Source organism: Palaemon carinicauda, chromosome 23 (genome assembly GCF_036898095.1).
Source record: "Palaemon carinicauda isolate YSFRI2023 chromosome 23, ASM3689809v2, whole genome shotgun sequence".
NCBI lineage: Eukaryota > Metazoa > Arthropoda > Malacostraca > Decapoda > Palaemonidae > Palaemon > Palaemon carinicauda.
The window spans coordinates 95,727,420-95,750,845 of record NC_090747.1 but is presented as its reverse complement, the minus strand read 5'-3'; the positions used below and the strand labels follow the sequence as shown (position 1 = coordinate 95,750,845).

At 38.6% G+C, this 23,426-nt stretch overlaps 1 protein-coding gene across 1 annotated transcript in view; it reads right to left on the bottom strand.

Moving 5' to 3' along the window:
* Positions 1 to 23,426, bottom strand: part of LOC137617263 (DNA mismatch repair protein Mlh1-like) — a 55,041-nt gene that overhangs the window by 20,152 nt on the left and 11,463 nt on the right. Inside the window, exons 3-9 of the mRNA XM_068347248.1 lie at positions 21,573 to 21,753; positions 20,375 to 20,528; positions 11,337 to 11,613; positions 4,640 to 4,866; positions 3,518 to 3,675; positions 3,251 to 3,343; positions 798 to 971 (exon numbers count right to left, since the gene is read on the bottom strand). Of these exons, the coding sequence (XP_068203349.1) occupies positions 798 to 971; positions 3,251 to 3,343; positions 3,518 to 3,675; positions 4,640 to 4,866; positions 11,337 to 11,613; positions 20,375 to 20,528; positions 21,573 to 21,753 (1,264 nt within the window). The remainder of the gene's footprint in view (positions 1 to 797; positions 972 to 3,250; positions 3,344 to 3,517; positions 3,676 to 4,639; positions 4,867 to 11,336; positions 11,614 to 20,374; positions 20,529 to 21,572; positions 21,754 to 23,426) is intronic.

The following is a 23,426-nucleotide window of genomic DNA, read 5'->3' as shown; positions in this document are numbered from 1 at the left end:
CTGGGGAAAGAGCCTTGGTAAATAGAGCAAAGAAAAATCTTAAGAATCAGACTATGGAGCTAAAATTTTTAGCTTTCAAAGGGCTGAACAAAGGTCTTTTTCTTGCAAAAGAATTAAGATTAATTAATAGAGTCTTTATAAAAAAAAAATTTCAATTGGAAGGACTAAAGAAATGGGAAAAAAAAATCCTATATGGGTTGTGTGTCTCAACTACAATCAAAGTGGATTACACATTTTAAATCATGAAACTTTTAGAATATAGCTAAACTTTGAAACCAACAAAATCAAATACCCAAAAACTTCCACAGCAAGCTTGAATGTTTAGAGGCTTCAGCTTAGAAATCAGGTGTCATCCTCCATACAAACTACTATCCTAGATACATAACTTGTACTAGGAAATTGATTTTCTTGGCTATGAAGCTCCACCTGCGGTGGATAATGTGGGAGGGTGGGCTGTGCCACCCTAGCAGTACCAGCCGAACTTGGTTGAGTCCCTTGTCAGGCTGGGAGGAACATAGAGAGGAGACGTTCCCTTTTTTGTTTCATTTGTTTGATGTCGGCTATCCCCCAAAATTGGGGGAAATGCCTTGGTATATGTATGTATAAAGATAAATGAAAGGAGAAAATTTGAAAGTTTTAAAATTTGAGTAATCCAATGGAAAAAAAGGTAAAAAGAAGAGGATGGAGACCACTATATCTAGAGAATGAATGGATACTGCAAATAACATTAATTCTACCTCTAACATTCCTCTACAGTACTGAGAGTAAAGAAAAATCAAACTCTTCCATACAATTACCTTAGTGATGAAGTGTTTGTCAAGTACAATTTGTTTCCATGTTGAATAAGAGCATATTGAGGGTTAACACATCCAACAAATGTCATGTTCTTGAGGGACTCCCTTAAACCTACATGACAGCTTGTCTCCAATTCTGATATCAACGCCAAAATACTTGTTAACTTTATCTCACGCCTGCAAAAAATCAATAAAAGGTTATTTGTATTTGCAAGCTAAATATTTAATTTAAAGATCAATCACAAGGTAGAGGACTTACCAGTCTCTTACTTAATGACAAAAGTTCACTTAATGTATAAGAAACGGCCTAGATGGTATATTTGACAAATGTCAAATACAAAATAAAACAATTTCACTAGTTTTCTTTCAATTAATTTTATACTTCAATGTAAATTGATCCATTGGCTTTTATAATTAATATTACTAGCCTGGCTACAACTATATAAATTCAGGATGCTACAAGCCAAACCAGGGAAAGGAGCCTCACCTAAAAACGAAACTAGAGAAATTATGAATGAACTATGTAGGAGGAATAAAAGAAATATAAAATATTTTAAGATCAGTAAAACATTAAAATATATGTATTTCCAAGGATTCAATTGATAGATTCCAAAGATCCTTCAACAATCTGGTCATAGCTGGAATGAAACTTCCTGAATACGGTTTAGTACTGAATATTATGTTTGAATTAACTAGACAACAGCAAAACCTCCTTCCCCCGACAAGCAGCAATGTCTAAGGAATGCCATCTTTCTTAGGTTCACATTGTCATCATTTTCCTCGATAGACTACACTATTAAAGGAATCAACAATAACAGGAACTTTTACGGGGATTGGATTGGAGTATAAATTTTAGATTACAGGCAAGGTACAGTCTTTTGAGGGACACTAACCTTTTATCGAGAACAGTTCAATAATTACACCAGCCTTTAGTTTGTTTCCATTTACTTTACCCAAGGTAGAAATGGATGAAATAAAGAAAACTTAATATCCTTATATGCCATGTCCAAATAGGATAACTTTTGATGGCACAAGTAGGTTTCATCAAAAGCTATTCAAAAGTCTTCCCTTATGTAACACAATAGCACTTGAGTTTGTTCATCTACGGTTTAATTAAAATATAAATGGATGAAAAGGGGAAACGCTTCATAGCCTCAGAAGCTATGGCCCAACTTCAAGAGGAGACACACAGGTTTCATCAACAAGAATTTGATAAGGCTTTCTTTCATTTAACATTTACTCTGATATAGTTTACTTCCCTCCACTTTACTGGGGGTAGAAACGGATGCCAGAGGGAGACCTTAACAGCCTCAGATGTCACACCCAAGCTTTTGCAATAAGTCTGTTAGCCTAACCCAGCCTTGAGACATGGAATTTAATAAGTACTTTGAGTTCAAATATATGGGTGAAATTTCCCCATTCCTCTATTAAAAAAAAAAAAATTCTGCTAAACCCTTAGGACCTATCTGTAATAGTACAAAGAATGCATAAAAGTTTTTCCCAGTCAGGATCACATGACATTACATGGTTACATGGGAGGAAAATCGTAACTCCTGATGATATGAAACGGCAGGATAAAGTCACCTACAAAAACCATTAACTTGTCCTGATGAATGGGAAGAAAGATGGATCTAGTTAAGGGGATTCATATCTGTACCAGGGGTACACAAAGGTGTCATTATCATCATCAAAAACTGTTTTACAGCAGCTTTTTCCATTTATGGGGATAGATGTCAAATGAGTTACTCTACCTAATTTCTCTTCTATCATGTATTTCATCCACCTCAACTTTTATTAGTCTATGTCCTGTTATTGAACTGCCATGACCAAGTGTTTCTCATTTTTTCTCAGTGTATATCCAGACTATCAATCTTTCTATATCCGGGCATTACAACAAATGTGAGAATATTACTGCATCTAAGCATGCTGTTCCCTGGTAATGTTCTTTGAGGATAAACCATGGCAGTTAGCAAAATGGTTAAAACAAAAGTAATGGTTTAAAGTCTTTAGACTACAAAGACAAGGTCATTACTTGAAATATTTTGGTAACTATTCAACTGAGGCAAAGAAGAGCCATTCTTATTTGCTTACGGCCACAAAGTCTGTTACATTAACTGGAGTACCTATACTGTATATATTTTCAAATGGATTAACTTCTGGTTTAATCATTTACCCCTGATAATTATAGTCATCCTAATGCTTCATTTATTGCCTAGCTTTCCCTTGCTAAAATATTAAGATTCTGGTTCTTTAATGTCTCCCTCACATTACATGACTGTTTATTATATGTAGAATAGCATCACAACAGCAATGGTCATTTATACAATCCCATTATTCCCAGCCCTTTGCTAAATGAGGACTGACTTCCTTGTTTCATCACCATTATATTCTATATTATAAAAAAAAAAACTACTTCTCAAATGTTTGACAACTGCTTCACACTAAGAAAAACTTACCGTACAGGTTTTGGATCACTAGAACTGGACTTCCCAGTGTCTCCAGTGTCTTCAAAATCTTCATCCATAGGTTCACTATTGTTCTTTGCTGGTCTGAAATTATAGATTTAACGACTTTAGAGCCATTTTTTGTGTTCTAAATATAAATGGCCTCATCATATCAAAAACTAATGAGCAATTTCATTGAAATTTCTTGAAAATCATCCAGCAGTGTTCCAGTTTTATTTCAGAACCATTTTGATAACTATGTAATTCCATGTAGCTTACCTAGAGAGAAACTTATCCAGCTTTTGATCTCTTGAATCTGTACGCACCATCTGATGGGCATATATCTTTTCTTTTTTATCACCCGAGATATTACTGCCTTCTTGCTCATTCTTTTCATTTACTGATTCTGGTGCTGGGTTAGCACCAGGCAACAATGCCTGTAAATAGATTGATAAAGTTGAAGAAATTTACAACTTATCTTAATTACTTCACATTTGAGTACACAACTGCTGGAGCCAGGAAGATGTGGTGATTGACATTTATTCATACATTTCCATGATAATTACTAAAATCAGGCACGGCTACACACACAGTTCCTGCCTCAATTTTTAACTAGTGTATGTTGTCATATATGGCTTTTTTCTATGATTTACATTTACCTACTGGGCTTCATCCTTCTACTACTATACCATCCATTAGCAAATATACTCAATTTAACAATAAATGGATAATAACGGAGAGCTCGTAGTTTTAAACCGATTCTCCCAAAAGTGTCACATCTCGAAATATGTGTGGAGTACTATATTTAGGATGGGGGAATAATTTTGTTCAATTTTGGAAATACATTACACCAATTTATATAGAAACAGAGAGAAAGAAAGACAAGGACTGAAGGTAAGGTGGTAGAGCTGGGTTGGACAAAGAAGGCAAGCCACTAAATCTGTGGAGATGTGGCACCAGTGGGTGAATCCAATTAAAATCAGGTACACTCTTCAATTTCACGTTGTGTTTTATAAAGCACTTTTGTATTATGATCTTCCCAATGGACCTCCAATCTCAACATTATGTATATGCATCTAATCTGAAACCAAGATTCCTTGCAAAGACAAGTGTCTTCTACAGTGTTATAAATAAAATTCTTATACACAGGTAATTTTTCATTGATAATATAGTCTACCAATCTCTTTCAACTTTAATTTACCTAATTCAGTACAAAATCACTAGCTATTCACCTTTTCTTTTTCACCATCAGTATTCTGGATACACAATACTGTTTTGCAATCTTTCTTAACTCAATTCTTTCAGACAGTTATACCTAGGGTTGAGTAACATTCACTTGAATATTACATATGAATTAACATAACACATTACACAACCACAAGGAATTAACCTGTCACCTACCTGAGTGTAAAATGTTCTAGAGGAATTGCAGCCAAGGAGCTTTGTTTCTACAGCCTGCTGAATCTTTTCGATGATCAATTCCTCATGTAAAAAGTGAACTTCGTGCTTTGTAGGATGAACATTTACATCAACATTTTGTGGAGCAATTTCCAAACTAAGATACAAAAATGGGTGGTTGTTTTTTGGTAAATACGATGCATATACAGTTTCAATGGCTTTCCTCAATGCTGCAAATAAAATTAAACAGAATACAGATAGAGTTTACTATTATACATAGATAAATAATACCAAAAATGGAAGAGGAAGGCCTACACAAGTTGCAATCTCTATTGCTGATACTGTATACATTTGTTTTTCCATTTGACAAATTTGTTAATTTGTATTTTCCCCTACCTAATACAAACCTTTAGTTATTTGTATGGATATGGATATTCTTTCGGCGAAGCTGGAAGGTAGCCATTAGACTTTTAATGTGAGATGGCAACCCTAATTAATCACTGTATTGGGTTGGTAGGGGTGGCTGTGGGGTACCCAGCCGTCTGTATCTACTCACAGCTCAGTGAGCTGTCACTTTTTGCTTGCAGGCAGACTTATCGGGGGACATGTGATAGCAAGACAATTTATATAAATAACTGCAGGTTTGTATTAGTTACGGAAAAAATACAAATTATTTCCAATTTTCTCATTTGTTCCAACACTAACAAACCTTACGTTATTTATATAGATCAGGGTTTCCCAAAGTGGAGCTCCGTGAGTGGTGAGTGAGGCTGAGGGGCTCCGGAAGCCCTTTCTTAAAGAGGACCAAATGCGCATGCCTCTAGATTTAAATGAAGCGATTGATGATTTGACAAAAATTGTTAACTTTATTAAAACCAGACCACTTAATTCTCGCATCTTAGTTTATTGTGCGAAGATATTGGAGGCACTCACAAAGCATTGCTATTACACACTGCCGTTCGATGGCTTTCTAAAGGGAAAGTGCTATTTAGGTTTTATGAGTTGCATGAAGAGGTTTACAAGTTTTTGTCAAACCTGAAGCACGATTTAGCCTCCAAATAGAAGGACAAAATATGGATACAGAGACTGGCTTATCTTTCAGATATATTTGCGCATTTAAATGAAACAAATATTTCATTGCAAGGCAACAAAGTTACATATTTCAAAGCTCAAAGTAAGATAATTGCTCTCCAACACAAGCTGAAGCTCTGGAATGATTGCATTCTCGAGGGAAAATATGAATGTTTTGAACACATTTGTGAATATCTACTTGCCAACCAGCTTTCTCTTCATACAGACAAAAGTCTCTATCTCTTAGCATCTGTCTACAATGTTTATTAATAGGCAAGTATTTTATTTCTAATACTGAAAACTTTCTCTGGATTCAAGATCCATTTCTTGATTCCCAAAACACACAAGAACTGTCTTTGAGGGAGAGGGAACAGTTAATAGACATTTCAACCAACTATGAGTTGAAAGCAAAATTTAAGGAAAGTGAACTTTTAACATTTTGGATAAACCTACTTGAAGACTGTCCAGAAATTGCATCTCAAGCCCTTCCCAACAACTTATCTTTATGAGAAAACATTGTTCTTGTGTGCAGCTACTAAAACTAAATATAGAAATAGGCTGAATGCAGAGAATTATATGAAACAACAAGTTACTTCGATCATGCCCGATTTTGAAAAGCTTTGCAATGCAAAACAACAGCGGCACTTTAGTCATTAGATTTTGTTTCATTCTGAATTAGTTATTTCTCCATATCGAATTCCATTGCTATTTTTTTATTACTTCTGATAGTTTTTTTTATATTTTGTATTGAACAGCTCTTTCTGTTATTAACTGGCATGATTTTTGGCTATCAATTTAAGAACAACAATAAAGACCATTCCTTAGTTGTGATTTTCTTCGACCTATTCATTTTCAGTGTCGATATCATTCGTAGTTTATTCTCATAAACATCCATCATGAGCAGTCTTTATCTGGTATATATTTTCATGCCTCATATCTCAGACAACCAAAGAAGCAAATTTGTCAATGCTTTTGTGGTTGCTCCCTTTGGCTTAAGCCTTAAGTCAAGGAATCCAAAAATCATTAGTTGGTATTAAAATTTGAAATTAATGTTTGTCATATTTTAGAAATTATCTTGTTAGTGCTCCGTGAAAAACCTTTGCCCTGGTCAGGGGTTCCGTGGTGTCCTGAAGTTTGGGAAACCCTGATATAGATGACTCGCCCTTAGGCGGGTGCTAAGTCCAACAACTAGCTTAGTCATTGACCTGGTTTTTCATTGTACAGTATTAGACTGCAGAGGTGAACCTTGCCATCCAGCTAACAAATACAAAGTGAGTTTGATAGCAGCCTGAGCAACCTATGTGTGTGTGAGATAGCATATGAACGTCTAAGTAAGAATATTCCAAGTTTAAATAGGAATATTACACATAAATATAGAAGTTTCCCAATACTTACCACACGGGAAGCATTGGGGACGTGTATAAACTTCTAACAATAACAAACTATACTAGGTTAAACAAGGGAAATGGTTATTACCTGCAGAGGCTAAAGCCAGCTTGCAGAGGGACCCATGGTGCTGTTCCCCAAGAGAGGGGAAGATGAAGAAAGGAAAAGAGCCAGACATACTTTCATTCATCCGAGACTTAATCTGCTACTTATCCAATAAGGAGCCCGAGGTATTCTTAAACTACTTGTGCAGCCACCACAGCACCAAAAGAAAACGCAGAGAGTCTTCTGTGGGTCACGTCTTTAAGATAGCGGGCAAGGAAGTTCGTCTGATGCTTATACACGCCCACTTGTAACACAAAAAAATTGCATTTAATTGCCAGGAACGCACTGATGTCCCTGAAGGAAAGGTGTTCTTGGTGATCCTCATCTTAATTCTACCCGAGCTAACAAATACGGCTGACAGCTGGGACAGAGTTGCTATAGTGCATTCAAGATATCTCAAACTCCTCACTGGGCATGGTAACAAATGATCTGGGTCATTGGTTACAGAACGTAGACACTTAATCTGAAAGGGCCCGAATCTAGGGTCCAGTACTCCCAGATTTTGAGTCTTCGCAATAAACTCAGGGACGAAGCTGAGTATCACCTCCCTCATCCCCTTGAATGGGCGATGTCATTTGAGAGATCATGAACTTCACTAACTCTCTTTGCCGAGGCTAGAGAGAGTAGGAACTCTATCTTCAAAGTGACGTTACGTTCTATTGCATGGCGTAATGGTTCGTAAGGAGGGCCTTTCAAGGATCTCAAAACGCGAATCACGTTCCAAGGAGGAGGTCTTATTTACGACAGGGGGATAGTGATCTCATAACTCCGTAGGAGTAAAGAAAGCTCCAACAAAGAGGAAAGATCTACTAAATTCAAGCTACAAGGCTAGGCGACCTTATAAAACGTGTTTACGTGTGGTTGTTTGAGTAGATCTGGTCATGGAGGTAGTTCTTTGGGGAGAACTACAATGAGTTGCAGAAGGTCCAGGAATCACACTGCATGATGCCTAAGTGGAGCAAAGAGGGTCATCATCTAGTTATTGGATGCTCTGGTCTTGTTGAGCTTTTGGGGGAAAGGTGTACACATCAAAGTTGTCCCACTGTTGTTGGAATGCATCTTGCCATAGAACCTGAGGGTCCGGGACTGGGAAGTTGTACAATGGGAACCACAGTCGGGGAACCCCACAAAGGCAGGACTTTGTTGGCTATCAGAGAATTCAAAGACCATTTGGTGCCCACTACCTTTGTCTCCCTGCTCAATTTGTCCGTGAGCACGTTCCTCTTGCCAGGAATGAAGAAAACTGATAGGGGCACCAAATCTTCTTCTGACCATCGTAGAATATCTACTGCAAGATGGTATAGGGGCTGCGAAAAGGTACCGCCACTATAGTGTTGTCACTCATCATTACTACAGAGTGACTTGCCAGCAGTTGATGGAGAGCCAGAAAATTCTGGTACCTTTCGGACTCGGACCAAAGGCCTGAGACCGTGTGATGCAGCTATTGGGCCCCCATCCTTTTTTTAATGCTTCTGTGTAGAGCATCAAGTCCAGTGGAGGGACGAGTAGATCCAGTCCTCTGAGAAAGTTTTCCTCTGCCACCCACCATTGCAGATTCGTTACTTGGTTGTTTTATAGGAACCAAGGTGTACGGGGAGCCGGCGTGTTGGTTCCATACAAACTTTAGCTGCCATTGCAGGGATCTTATTCTGAGGCGACCGTTGGGTACATGAGGAACCAGGGAGGTCAGATGGCCAAGGAGGCACAACCACTGTCAGGCTGGAAGATTTTCCCATCTGAGGAAGGGTCTTGCCACTTCTCTCAGCCTGTGTACTCTGTTGTCTGATAGAAAGACTCTCTGAAGGTTGGTGTCCGTAATCATACTGAAATAAACCAGTCTCTGTGATGGAAGCAGTGATGACTTCTTCAGGTTTATCACGCTCCCCAAATCCTAACAAAACTCGAGAATCATGTCCCGGTGATGAAGGGTCATCGAGTCTGCTAGAATCAGCCAGTCATCGAGGTATCTTAAAGAGATGAATGCCATTCTTGTGAGCACAAGATGACACTAGGGCAAACACCCTGGTAAACACCTGGGGTGCTGTTACGAGACCGAAGTAGAGAACTTTGAACTCATGTTCCCATGTATGAATCTGAGATACTTCCTTGAAGAGGGGTGGATTGAGATCTGGAAGTATGCATCTTGGATATCCAATGTGCACATGAAGTAATTTGGTCTTATTGCCTGGACGACTGTGTTTGCCGTCTCCATCCTGAACGGAGTCTGTTGAACAACTTTTGCAAGGGCAGAGATCTATGACTGGGGGGAGAGCCAGCCTCCAGACACCCTTTTCATAAGAAAGTCGACTGTAGAAGATTGGAGACCCGACTAGGACCTCTTGGAGAGCGGCCTTCAACAGCTTGGTCCGAACCTCAGCCCAGAGGGCTAGCTCCTTTACAGATCCCTTTGTATAAGAGTTTAACGGAATTGGATCCCTTCAGAGGAGGGGGAGATTGAAGGAACGGGATACAATACCATACACCAATCAATGCGATCATCCAGGGATCCACCTCATGAAGCTGCGGCCTCTGCCAGAGGCGTCTCAGGCATCCTCCCACAGGTGGACTGAAGAGAGGATTGCCCTCCCTAGCAGGAGCAGCCACCTAGGCCCCACTTCTCATTCCTCTAAAGAACTTGGTTCCTTTCCATTCTTTAGCTTGAAAGGCAGCTTAGACACCTTTGCAGGTCCTGGATGTCAAGGCATTCAAAATGCTAGGCTGATCTCTGGGGCATTGAGGAGCCCTCCCATTGGGCCAAGAAGTCATAGCCCTGTGAAGGAGAGAATTGCTGGAGGATTTTCTCCACCTATCAGTTACTCTCTCTACCTCCTCTGGGTCAAAGAGAGAGGATCCCTCGAGTAGAATTCCTAAGGCGTGTGACCTCTACTTTCGGCACCTTTCTTTGCAACATATTTAAAGTTTAAAAAAGCGTCAGTTACAGTATCTGTTTGACATTGTTATTTATATCAATAAGAAATAAATTCTTACCTCATACTTGGGATTGGACCCTAGCCCCTTTTAATGAAAGGCCAGGTTGCTTCCAAGCATACCATGAGAGGCATGGTTGGAAGCGACCAGGCCTTTCATTAGAAGGGGCTAGCGTTCGATCCCAAGTAGGAGGTAGAAATTTATTTCTATATGAACACGATGTTGTGTTGATATTTATCCTTATAACATAGGTATATATACAATTTTATTTCATTATATTTAGCTTATTCTTTACTGCTTTCCCTGTTGGAATCCTTAGGCTTATAGCTTCTTTTCAAACTAGGGTTGCATATACACTAATAACAATCATAACAATAATAATCTCCCCTATATAATAAAGAGCAAGTGTCTGGTTATATACTGTATGTAAATAAATACCCAGTTTACTTCTTTCTTGTCACACTCAGGGGGGAGAGGGAGTAGTCATACCCTGGTGAGAGGGGATAACATAAGATGTACACTCAGAAACCATACTCGACCACAAAATGCCCATCTATCGGTTTGTAGTTAGGAAAGGGGAGTGGTTGGGAAGGGTTGATTCTGTGTGTGGATGTGCTTGTGTGTATACATATCTAAATATTTAGAAGTCATTTTTGATGGCTCTTGCACACTAGTACCTGAATGAAAAATAGAAGGTTCTGCAAAACTATAAAATTCATAAACAGTACTTGAAGAGTACTTAAATAGTTTTAAAAACAAGCTCACAAGCCTAATTGGGACTAATCACATGAATGAGTACTTGGATTTTCCTTTTGACAGGATTTAAAGAATAAACTAGTTAGTTTTGATAATTAACCTTAACACAGTACTGAATTTAGAAGGCAACACTTCATCAAGCAAGCATTTGTAACAGTTCTCTAATCTCTTCTAAATCCATTTTTCCTTAAACTCTTATGACAAAAATATAGGATGTCTTATTTTCTGAGGAAAGGTTCAAATCTATCCATTGGCTCACATATCTTTAAACTGATTTTTCAAGAGCTACATGAAAACACAGTCTGTTGTCATTAATAAAAATACTTTAACCAAAGCACTGAGCTAAAGCCCAAAGCTCTGGCATGACAAGAACCAGATCACACATGCTAAGCTACCATCATATGAGCCAACAAATATACTCTGACTACTATATATGAAATCTTAGGGCACATACCTGAAGAATCAACCAGTCTGTGGTTGATGAACAACAAGAAAACACATTTTTTCACAGAATAATTTGCATTACTGATGTAGCCTGATACCTTGAACTTTAATTTATCATCTTCTACTGACAATTCTAGAAGTTCTTTGGCAACTGTAGGACCAAATATTAATCTTATGTTGTCCACAGCAGTAGAATTGGGGGGAGTTCGGATATCTGTAGAATTTTCACCTTGCTTCTTAAGAGTAAATGAGACCTTGGAGTTGTGTACAGCATATCTACTGACAACCTGTTAATATATCATGAAGCCAAGAATAAATGGACTAAATTTATGAAATGATATTACACAACTGAACATCATTGGATATTAAATAAATTATAAAACTGGCTACATAAATAATGAACAATAATTACAAATAATATACCAATACCAGTTTCTGATAACAGAATGAACATATAACAATCTTGACTGATCCAAATGATTAACTGGTCTACTACCAATATACACTTTATTTAGCCAACTTCCTCGATTAATTAGTTCACTACAGAATAAAAGCAGTTGCAGAAATAATTAGTGAAGTTACATTATCCTAAAATGAAAAAAGGTCAATACATAAAACAAGTCCAGCCCTTATACCAATGCAACATATTAAATTTGTAAAGACCAGAACACCTCCCTAAGTATGTCAGGACAAAATGGATGGTGAGCTTAGAATAATTATTTTCTATGCAAACCTTTTCCTCCCTTTCTCTGTGTCATCTTCAATGGCAAAAAAAAATGGCTAATTGAGAAAGTCTTAAGATTTTGGTGATCAATCTATTCTGAAGAAGTGTTTTAATCCTTTCATTCTACCTTGTTTCGAGTCTTGTTCTCCTGTCTGGTCTCAAGCTGCTGATTCTCCTCTAATTTGTTGGACAGGAGCTTACGGTCTATTAAGTCTCTTATTCCTGATGTAGATAGTAATCTCTGGCATAGTCTTTTAATTGATTTTTCATAATTCTGACCATCCTTTATATTCAGATCTTCCCGGACAATTCCATCCTGTTCGTAATACTAGGAATGCAGTTAATTTTAATAGTCAGGACTTCTCCATCATGAGCCTCAATACTACACAGTATTCTAAAAGTTTTATTCCAGCTGTCACCAAGTTGTGGAATGATCTTCCTAATCGGGTAGTTAAATCAGTAGAACTTCAACAGTTCAAACTTGCAGCAAATGTTTTTACATTGAACAGGCTGAAATATATCTTTTTATAGTTTATATGTGAAATATCTGTTTTGATGTTACTGTTTTTGAAATATTTTGTTAATTGCTAATTAGTTTTCATACTTTTTATCTATTTCCTTACTTCCTTTCCTCACTGGGCTATTTTTCACTGTTGGAGCCTTGGCGTTTATAGCATCTTGCTTTTCCAACTATGGTTGTAGCTTAGCTGATAATAATAATAATAATAATAATAATAATAATAATAATAATAATAATAATAATAATAATAATAATAATTATAATATCCCTAGCTTATCAAGTTTAAGGGACTTTCCGCCTTTGCAAATCCCATCTAATTAATTGTTTTGAACTTCTTGTCAACAGCATTGTCCAGATTCAAAATAACAATCTTTCTCTTTGGATTTATGTTAATGTGGGCCGAGGTGTAATGGAGAAAATTCGCAGTTGCAAGAGGTAGTAAACGTGCATATTACTCTTCCTGTAGTTGCTCTGTAAGAACGAATGTTTCTGTTCTTAAGCTTTCAAACACAAAGCCTTTGAATTTTTCAAATTTTCTCAGACTTTCCTCCAACATCATCTCCAGTACTTTCAGAAAATGCTCAAGCCGGCTCTTCCCTCTATAGTTTCATTGTGCCAGTTTTTCATACCATTCTTTTAAGTTATGTCATACTCATGGGGGTCCTATTCTTGCTACAGTACATTAATTTTCTTATACAGGTATTCCAGCAAGTTCATGAATGACCACTAAATTATTACACAGCATGATATTTTGTGGAATACAAAATCCCCTATCTAACTGGATCTCGTTAAACCTGTGATAGTGATCTTTACTAACATAGTTTATGGGTTGCTCTTAAAATATTTCCAGGTTTGATTGCCAATATTGTACAATATATATTTCATTTCTTGCATTTAACAGAGCTCGCCAAGCTACTGTCAAAATTTAAAAAATGTCACTATAAATCAAACAGGATGAAATGGTACTAATGAAACTTACTCCTGACCACCAAAGAAGCATAGACTAAAAAAATGGTATTTTCATTATGAAATAAATTTTTGAACATACTTACCCGGTAGTTATATATATAGCTTACGTCCCCGACGTCAACGGCAGAAAATTCGAAACTCGCGCCAATCACCGATTGGATAGCCAGGTGTACCACCCCTGCGCCCTAGCGAGGTACCTAGGAACCATTCCAGGAACCCTCATATATTCCATGCCTCTAGTCTCTTAGAGGGGAGGAGGGTGGGACTTTAATTATATATAACTACTGGGTAATTATGTTCAAAAATTTATTTTATAATGAAAATACCATTTTTAAACATAAGACTTACCCGGTAGTTATATATATAGCTGATTAACACCTTTGGTGGAGGGTTAGAGACAGCTAGTATATCTGGAATTTTTCTCAAGAGTTATTAAAACAAACTTAAGGGTTCGTACCTGATAAGGAAGCTGACCTCAATGATTCTCTGTCTCATTATGTCTGCTAACCTTATGAGTTCCAGCGATCCTCCCAGGGGGCTGAAGATCCCTAGGGACTGTCAAACCGGTGTATATACCTCATTATGACAGAACCTCCTCCAATAACCAGTTCCGGGCGCTCTTCAAGGAACAAAATTGACCACCTGACTAAAATCAATGATTTTGGAAGACTGACTCAGTCTCCACAAACAACCATAAAAACAAATAAAAGTTCCAAGAGAAGAAAAGGTTATTGGGATTATGGGAACGTAGTGGTGGATCCTTCACCCACTACTGCACTCGCTATCACGAATGGTCCCATAATGTAGCAGTCCTCATAAAGAGTCTGGACACGATTAAAATAGTGTGAAGTGAACACAGAGTTATTCCCCCAAAAGGTTGTGTCCATAATGCTCCACAACAATCTATTCTGCTTGAAGGTCATTCAAGTTGTTATAGTACTAACCTCATGCGTCTTGCCCTTAGAAACTTCAGGCCAGTCTCACTGTAATGTGTATGAGCCTCTCTTATAAGAGTCTGATGAAGAATGAAAGGACATTCTTGACATCTGAAAAACATGGGCTTCTTAATCGAGCACCAAAGAGCTTTCGACTTGCCTCGCAACCCTTTCATACTGCCTGGGTAGAACTTCAGGGTTCTTACTGGACACAAGACTCTCTCCAACTCCTCGCCAACCATATCCGAAAAATTCGGAAACTCAAAAGCCTTAGGTCAAGGTTGAGAAAGGCGGTCTTCCTAGCGAGAAAGCCTAACTGCAATGAGCAGATAGCTTCGTTATCTTGAAAGCCAACGTTTTACTAAAACGTATTTATTAACTGATTCTTTTAGATGTCACAAGACTAACAAGAAAAATAGTTTTCATCGAGAGGTCCTTAAAATGAAGATGAAAGCAAGTGCTCAAGTTTGTCACTCATAAGGAACTTCAGGATTGAGTCCAGGATCCAAGCTGGTGAATCCTGGTTGTTTGATGTTACAAACAAGTTGAGAAATTCCTGTAGGACTTCATCAATCGAAAGGTCCAAGATACTGTGTCTGACAACAGTCGCTAACACACACCTGTGTCCCTTAATGGAAGAGGATGAACAAATGAGCTTCCTTCTAAGGTAAAACAGGAAGTCAGCAATCTGAGTTGTAGAGATACTGGAAGAGAAAACAGAGTTGACTCTGCACCATTCTCTAAAGCCTCCCATTTGGATTGATAAATCCTGATGGTAGAAGTTCCTATTGCTCTTGTAAAACACTTAGCTGCCTCTTTCGAAAACCTCTATTCCTGTGAGATTTCAAAAGGTTGAAGGTAGCTAGAAGAAGAGCTTGGAGACTAGAAAGGTAACTTTCCACGAGAGGTTGTTTGAGTAAAACTACTCTTAATGGAAGACTTCCAGGAGAGTCCACCATCCATTCCAGTATCTCTGTGAACCATCCTCTTGAGGGCCAAAAGGCGGCCACTAAGGTCACCTGGTCCCTTCGTGCGACACAAAGTTTTGTGTCACCTTGTGAAGGAAATAGAACGCGGAAAACGTACACATCCAGATTGGACCAGACTAACAGGAAAGCATCTATGTGGACTGCTTTGAGATCTGGCACTGGAGAGCAGTAAGCTTCTAGTCTCTTTGTCTGTTAAATCACGAATAGGACTATACAAGAACGACACAAAAGTCGCCACAGATTCTTGCAGATATCTCGATGGAGTGTCCATTCTCCAGCTGAGACTGTTCTGCCATAAGTTCTTCTCTTTTAAAGAACCTTGTTAGAAGGAAAACATTCTCCTAAGCCCAGATGAGAAGACTCCTCTCAGTCCCGTAAAGGAACCTTGAGTGGGTCCCGTCTTGCTTGGCAATGAAAGCCAAATCTGTGGTGTGATCGGCATAGACCTGCACCACTTTGTTCCAAACTGATCCTTCAACGCTTTTAGAGAGCCAACTGGACTGCCAACAGTTCTCTTGGGTGATGAGGAAGCTCCTCTGATCCTCTGTCCAAAGTCCCGAAGCTTCCAACTGTCTAGTGTTGGTCCCACCCTGAATCCGAGGTGACGAAGACACAACACAAGGTCTAAGATCCTCTGTTCAAAAGGAGTGACCTTCTGTAAGTTTGACTGGATCGAACCACCACTGAAGGCAACTTCTTATGGCATCCTAAAAGAGATGCATATCGACTCAAGACCTTCTCCTTGTCCCAAAATGATTGAGGTTGAAATGGAGAGAATAAACTTGACTTTGAATCACCATCCTTAAATAAAGTATTTTCTGTGATGGTGTCAGAAGATCTAACGGAACTAGTGACGTTGTGTTTATCAGGATACATCTATTAAGGTCCTGACTCCTGGCGTCAAGGAAACCCAGATCACCGCCTATGTCGCCGCGTTGTACTAAGGCTAGACGCTCGACAAAAAACTTTTGTGATCAAAGAGATCGGAACTAAGACGTCCTTGATCTCGACATTCGATTCGACTAGTGTCACCACGAAGTCCGAGGTTCTCATGTTTAATGTCATGCCTCCTTCTAGATCTCCGACGTCGAGTGTCCTGAAAGACAGGGCGCCGAGCATCCTGTAAGACATGGCGCCGAGCTTCCTGTAAAACGTGGCGCCGAGCGTCCTGAAAGACGTGGTGCCGAGCGTCCTGAAAGACGTGGTGCCGAGCGTCCTGAAAGACGAGGTGCCGAGCGTCCTGTAAGATGTGGCGCCGAGCTTCCTGTAAGATGAGGCTCCGAGCATCCTGTAAGACGTGGAGCCGAGCTTCCTGTAGGACGTGGAGCCGAGCGTCCTGTGAGACGTGGCGCCGAACATCCTGGAAGGTGTGGCGCCAAGCTTCCTGTAAGACATGGCGCCGAGAGGTTACCAGAGCAAGACGCCGAACGTCCTATAAGACGTGGTGCTAAGCGTCCTGGTGTCAGAAGAGACTCGTCTTGATGACAGGAATATGCAATTCTTCTGAAAGGTTCAAAGTTATCTGAAAATCCTTCATGAAGATCGTAATTAAGAGCTCTGGTAAGTCAATCATCCAGATACAGGGAGGATATGTCTCTTGAGTGCAGTATTCTGCTACATTAGCAAAAGTTTAATTGCAAAGCCTGCCTCTTAAACTCCTCTCTAGATCTGGGAGAGAGATCTATTGGAGCTAAAACTAAAGGAGGTTTCCCTATGAAAAGAAATTGTAGTCCTCCTTCAGAAGATGTACTGACCAAAGGTCTGCTCCCCTCTTCTCCCAAGATTGCCAGAAGTTATGTAGTCTGGCTCTACTGCCTGAAGGCGAAAACAGTCATACTCTGCTTCGCCTTGTGACCAGGCTGACATGAGACTTTAAATAGTTCATGATTTCAATGTCTCCATGGAGAACTTTGACTTCTGAACGAAGGCATTGAGAGCAGTTACATCCAGGACCGGATAAAAGCCTCCCTCTCCCAAAAGAGAGACATTTGATGTTGCAAAGATTGTTTTGCAGAAAGGTCTAATCAGAGAAACTAACAAAGGAGGTTTCACTAGGAAAAAGATTTCGCATCCATCCTTTAGGAATAGCACGGACCTCAAAGTTATCCTGCCCCATTGTCTGGAATCCTTAAGATCTACCCAGGGGGCAGTAAAAATCTCTGTGGGGCTTCCACAAGGTCCTCGACCTTAACGTGGTTAGACCTCCACCCTTGCTATCCCGGAATACCTGATAAGGAAGCTGGCTTCATGGGTTTATATGCCTCATTTACCTGAATTCCTTGAGAGACTCAGCAATCCACCCAGAGGGCTGTAACAGTCTCTGTGGGGCTGCCACAAGGTCCTCGACCTTAACGTGGCTAGACCTCCACCTTATATGACATATCTGTTTTAGACGTTATGACGTTGTTACTGTTTTAAGAATGATTTATTGTTAAATTATCCTCAATTTATTTAACTCCTTATTTCCTTTCCTCACTGGGCTATTTTTACCTATTGGAGCCCTTGGGCTTAAAGCATCTTACTTTTCCAAATAGGGTTGTAGCTTGGCTAGAGATAATAATAAAAATAATCTCGTACCCCAGATACAAGATCTAGAGGCCAGGTTATTCAGAGGAAAAAAGAAAGCTGTCTGTCCTTGGTCCTTCCGAGACTCTCTATATAGTCTCCTATCATCCTTAAAGCTTCATTAATGACCACGTGTAAATTCAGAGGGTGGCGAACGTGATTCAACAGGCATAAAATAATTTGGAAACTAATCAAAAAAACTTTCATGAGTTTCTAAATCATCTGAAGGACGAAAGGAATAAGGATCTTCTCCTGAGAATCTCAAATTCAACAGGAGAAAAGTGATCACCAATGTCTTCTACTGACAAAGATCTTGAAAGACGTGGCGCCGAACGTCCTGAAAGACGAGGTGCCGTGCATCCTGATAGACTAGGCGCCGATCGTCCTGAAAGACGTGGCGCCGAGCGACCTGAAAAATGTGGCGCCGAACGTCCTGAAAGACGTGGCGCCAAGCTTTCTGAAAGACGAGGCGCCGATTGTCCTGAAAGACGTGGCGCCGAGCGTCCTGAAAGACGTGGCGCCGAACGTCCTGAAAGACGTGGCGCCGAGCGTTCTGAAAGACGAGGCACCGATTGTCCTGAAAGACGTGGCGCCGAGCGTCCTGAAAGACTTAGCGCCGAGCGTAAAATGATCTTCATTACGTCACTCGGCGCGTTCGGTTCATCAGAGGGTTCTCATGGCCGACTGGCGCTCTGGAATAAAAACCGTATCTACGTTGGTTCGTAAGCATTATAGTATTGCTATTATCAGCAAATGTGATGCAATGCAAGACTCTAACAGCAATGTTAGTAGCTTAACATCCAACGCTCTTTGCTTTCCCATGGCAAGGGCAAGCATTCTTGGGAATGTCAACGGGAACGCTCGAGAGGACGTCTGCTTGTGAGCTAACGCCTCTCGTTTCCTTTGGCCGATCGACATTCCTTCTCCCAGGGGTTGGGGAGCTTGGAAGAGGTCTAAGGCTAGGAAAAAACGTCCACTGTGCTGAATAAATTCACTGCACTAATTTAGCACTGAATCTTGCACTTTTAAACTCTTACACAAAAGACCAAAACTAGTCCTGCCCGTTGTGATAGATCTTTCTCTACTGCCAAGGGATTGAATGAGAATGCAAAATCATTTCTAGTTCTTGCTATATAAAATTGTAACAAAATATTTTTTTATAAAATATTACCCTGATATTTTCATTGTAAATAAATGTTTGAACACACTTACATAACTACCGGTAAAGATAAAAGTTATACCTACTCACCCGGTAGTTATATACAACTACCGGGAAAGTTACATGTTATATGATTCAAATGAACAGATATATGAATAACATATATATAAATGTAAACAACCCTTAATTCTTAAAGGTTCCCAAAATTAGTGATTTGTTATTATTAAAATGAACAGATATCGCAATAACGTATATATATATATATATATATATATATATATATATATATATATATATATATATATATATGTAAACAACCCTTAAATCTTAAGGGTTTCCAAAATAGTGGATTGCTACACTTTACAATTGGAACATATATGTGAATATACGAATAATACTAGAATCCCAACATCGAAAGAAAATAAACAACGATATCAAGAATTGATGGAACTGCATCGTATTTTCATGAGAACTACGCAGCGAAAATTAACTATACGCTAGTTCTATTTAATCTTTGAAAATAGTATCGATGATTTAAATAACGAATACTAAAAAGACAACTATTTTCTTAAAAATTAATATAATCTTTTTATATTAAAAGTTAAATACTTATTATAAGTTAGACTTCCTTTACAAGAAAAAGCAAAGAAAATAATTATGCAACATATTACGTAGTACTATGTTGCTTACGACACACCATTGTGACGTCATAGAGATGGTGGAACGATCTCCGCCATCATATTTAAAGAGTAGGTTCGTTAGTTTTACAGTAGGGGGAAAAAAAACTCCCATTCCTACATCTGTTAAGATACAAACTTAGTTAAAGCACTAACACTCAGTAAAAAAAAAAAAATCCAACCAGCGAAGGTTAAAAATAAATTGTACATCACCAAAATAACTGTAATATACAGGTTACAGCGAGTGAAAAATCCAACATCTTGCCGCTAGCACGGCAGGGAATATATGAGGGTTCCTGGAATGGTTCCTAGGTACCTCGCTAGGGCGCAGGGGTGGTACACCTGGCTATCCAATCGGTGATTGGTGCGAGTTTCGAATTTTCTGCCGTTGACGTCGGGGACGTAAGCTATATATATAACTACCGGGTAAGTCTTATGTTTAAAAAATAACAGCCACCTTCATGCAATACATAAAGTGAATATCATACACAAACTAAATATCACACTAACCTCCGCCACTTTGCCATGCTCTTCACTTGGACTTTTAAGTGCTTTTCTGCGAGTTGCTACATTATAAAAGAGATCTTCCACAGAAATCTGCGTACCCTGATTGCCAGCACATGGTTTTGGAGAACCTGTTAGCTTGCTGTCAACATATGATGCTCTGTACGAGAAAAAACAGAATAAGTCAACTTTTTCCAGACTACCTTTAGGTACTCGAGGATACAAGGGGGGACAAATAGAACTAAATTCCAACCTGTAAATTTGCCCAACACCTCAAAAAGATGGCTTATATCCAATATACAAGACATTTCATTTATGAATACAAATATTTTCCTAAGGTCACTCAGTTATTCATGAATTACCCAGATCCCTGCCTTTAAACAAACTATTACTATTAAAACTGCATATACTATACGTAACAAAAGCTGGAGTTAAGACTTCACATTTCATGGTCTAAATTAATTTTAAATGTTATTCTCACTCATCTTCATCGAACACTAATATAATATACTCCAATGTAAAAAAATACTACTGTATGCAGTTTTCTATAATGATGTAATAGGATATCAATGGTCTGGAATTGTAATCTAATACTGGTATAGTATGTAAAAGTAATAATAAACATGCAGTAATACCATCATATGCAAAACCATTCAAACCATATGCAAAGTTATCAAGGAAATGTGATACAACATTGACTTTCAACTGATGACATTACATGAAAAGTGCTATTAAAAAATGTTGTCAATTGATATTTTCCGTTACAAATATACTCCCAGACTTTCTAGTTTAAGCAATGATCAGTATGAGTGGCAAAACTAAAGTTGGAACTTATTTTCAGTAATAACACAGGCGAAGGGTTTCCCAATACACTCAGCCAACTAAAAGCAATGAAAATTAAAACTAAATAAAGTTACACATGTTCAAGAGAAGAAAAGTTCTCCTTAACAAATTGAACGGAATAAAAACTTAAAATACAATGTGGGGATAATATACCTTGGATAGTAAGCTATATCTCATTCTAAGAATATAGATTTCTTTAAAAAGTGCACAAGGAAATCTAAAATACTACCACTCATTTTCTATTATAGTTTTTTTAATTTGATGGATATCTTATAAGTTAGCCTACCCTAATAAATAGTTTATATGCTTCTATAAAATTCTATGATCAAAATTTTTATAAAAATATGGTAATAAAACTTACTTCCAAGCACACTTAGAATCACTTGTTCGAGTTGTAATGGTGAGATGAGCAACATGACTAATGGAGGCCAAAGCTTCACCACGAAACCCATATGTAGCTATTGAAGTAAGGTCTTCAAACTCACGAAGCTTGCTTGTAGTAAATCTTTCACAAACGATTTCAAGGTCATCCTTGCGAATTCCTGTAAAAACATTCAATTCAAATGAATAACACTAGAAAATAATTAACTTCAAAATGAGAGGATTCAAGGTCAGAGTGCAGTGGGAGGATATTACCGTACAAAAAAAGTGAAGAGTTTTAGTGCATGGAGGATGAAAAATACCCTAAATTTTGAAAGATTTTGAAATGGTGTGGAAACAGAATGAAAAAGGATAGAGAACAATTACTCAGAATAGTAGTACAGTATACACTATATACTATATATAGTAGTAGTAGAACAACCCTATAAGAAAGGCCATTAAATCAAGGACAGAAGGCATAATCAAAGACCTAAAACAAATGAGAATTTCAAGTGGAAGATGAATGTAACACTAAAGGAAATTATAGGTTTAGATATAAGTTAAAGGAAATGACAAATTTCAAAGTGATTTGTATTTTTCCTAACTATACAAACCTCAAGTGCTTTACTGTACAAGGAGCAACTCGGCTTAGCTGGGTGTTTTGTTGTGAATAAAAATTAACATCTTTCACATAGGCAAGCCTAAAGCCCATAAAATGCTTATCACCTTATCACTCCTTTCATATCCTTTAATCACGTCCAATTTGTCTTGCATTGTAATTACATGCCTATTAAAATTCCTAGCTTTAACTTTCTTGGGAGACATTGCTAAAACATGTAAAGACAGCCAAGATATAAAAGGACTTCAACAAATATGTTATTTTCATTAGTAAAATAAATTTTTGAATATACTTACCCGATAATCATGTAGCTGTCAACTCCGTTGCCCGACAGAATTCTACGGGAGGGATACGCCAGCTATCACTATACTAGAAGGGGGTGTACTCACAAGCGCCACCTGCGGCCAGGTACTACAGTACTTGTTGTTGACGCCACCTCACTTTTTCCTCGGTCCACTGGTTCTCTATGGGGAGGAAGGGTGGGTCAATTAAATCATGATTATCGGGTAAGTATATTCAAAAATTTATTTTACTAATGAAAATAACATTTTTCAATATTAAACTTACCCGATAATCATGTAGCTGATTCACACCCAGGGGGGTGGGTGAAAAACCAGTGTACAAGACTAAAGGATAGCTAAGTATCCCGTATTTCATATAATCAGTTATCCACAATAACAATGAAATAATAAGTACCTGGTAAGGAAGTCGACTTGAACCGTTACTCTGCCTTTAATAATATCGTCTTCCTTACTGAGCGCAGCGTTCCTCTTGGAAGGCTGAATCAACTCAAAGGTGCTAAAGTATACAGGGCTGCAACCCATACTAAAGGACCTCATCACAACCTTTAACCTCGGCGCTTCTCAAGAAAGAATTGACCACCCGCCAAATCAACAAGGATGTGGAAGGCTTCTTAGCCGACCGTACAACCCATAAAAAGTATTCAAGAGAAAGGTTAAAAGGTTATGGGATTATGGGAATGTAGTGGCTGAGCCCTCGCCTACTACTGCATTCGTTGCTACGAATGGTCCCAGGGTGTAGCAGTACTCGTAAAGAGACTGGACATCTTTGAGATAGAATGATGCGAACACTGACTTGCTTCTCCAATAGGTTGCATCCATAACACTCTGCAGAGAATGGCTCTGTTTGAAGGCCACTGAAGTAGCCACAGCTCCCACTTCATGTGTCCTTACCTTCAGCAAAGCAAGGTCTTCTTCCTTCAGATGAGAATGTGTT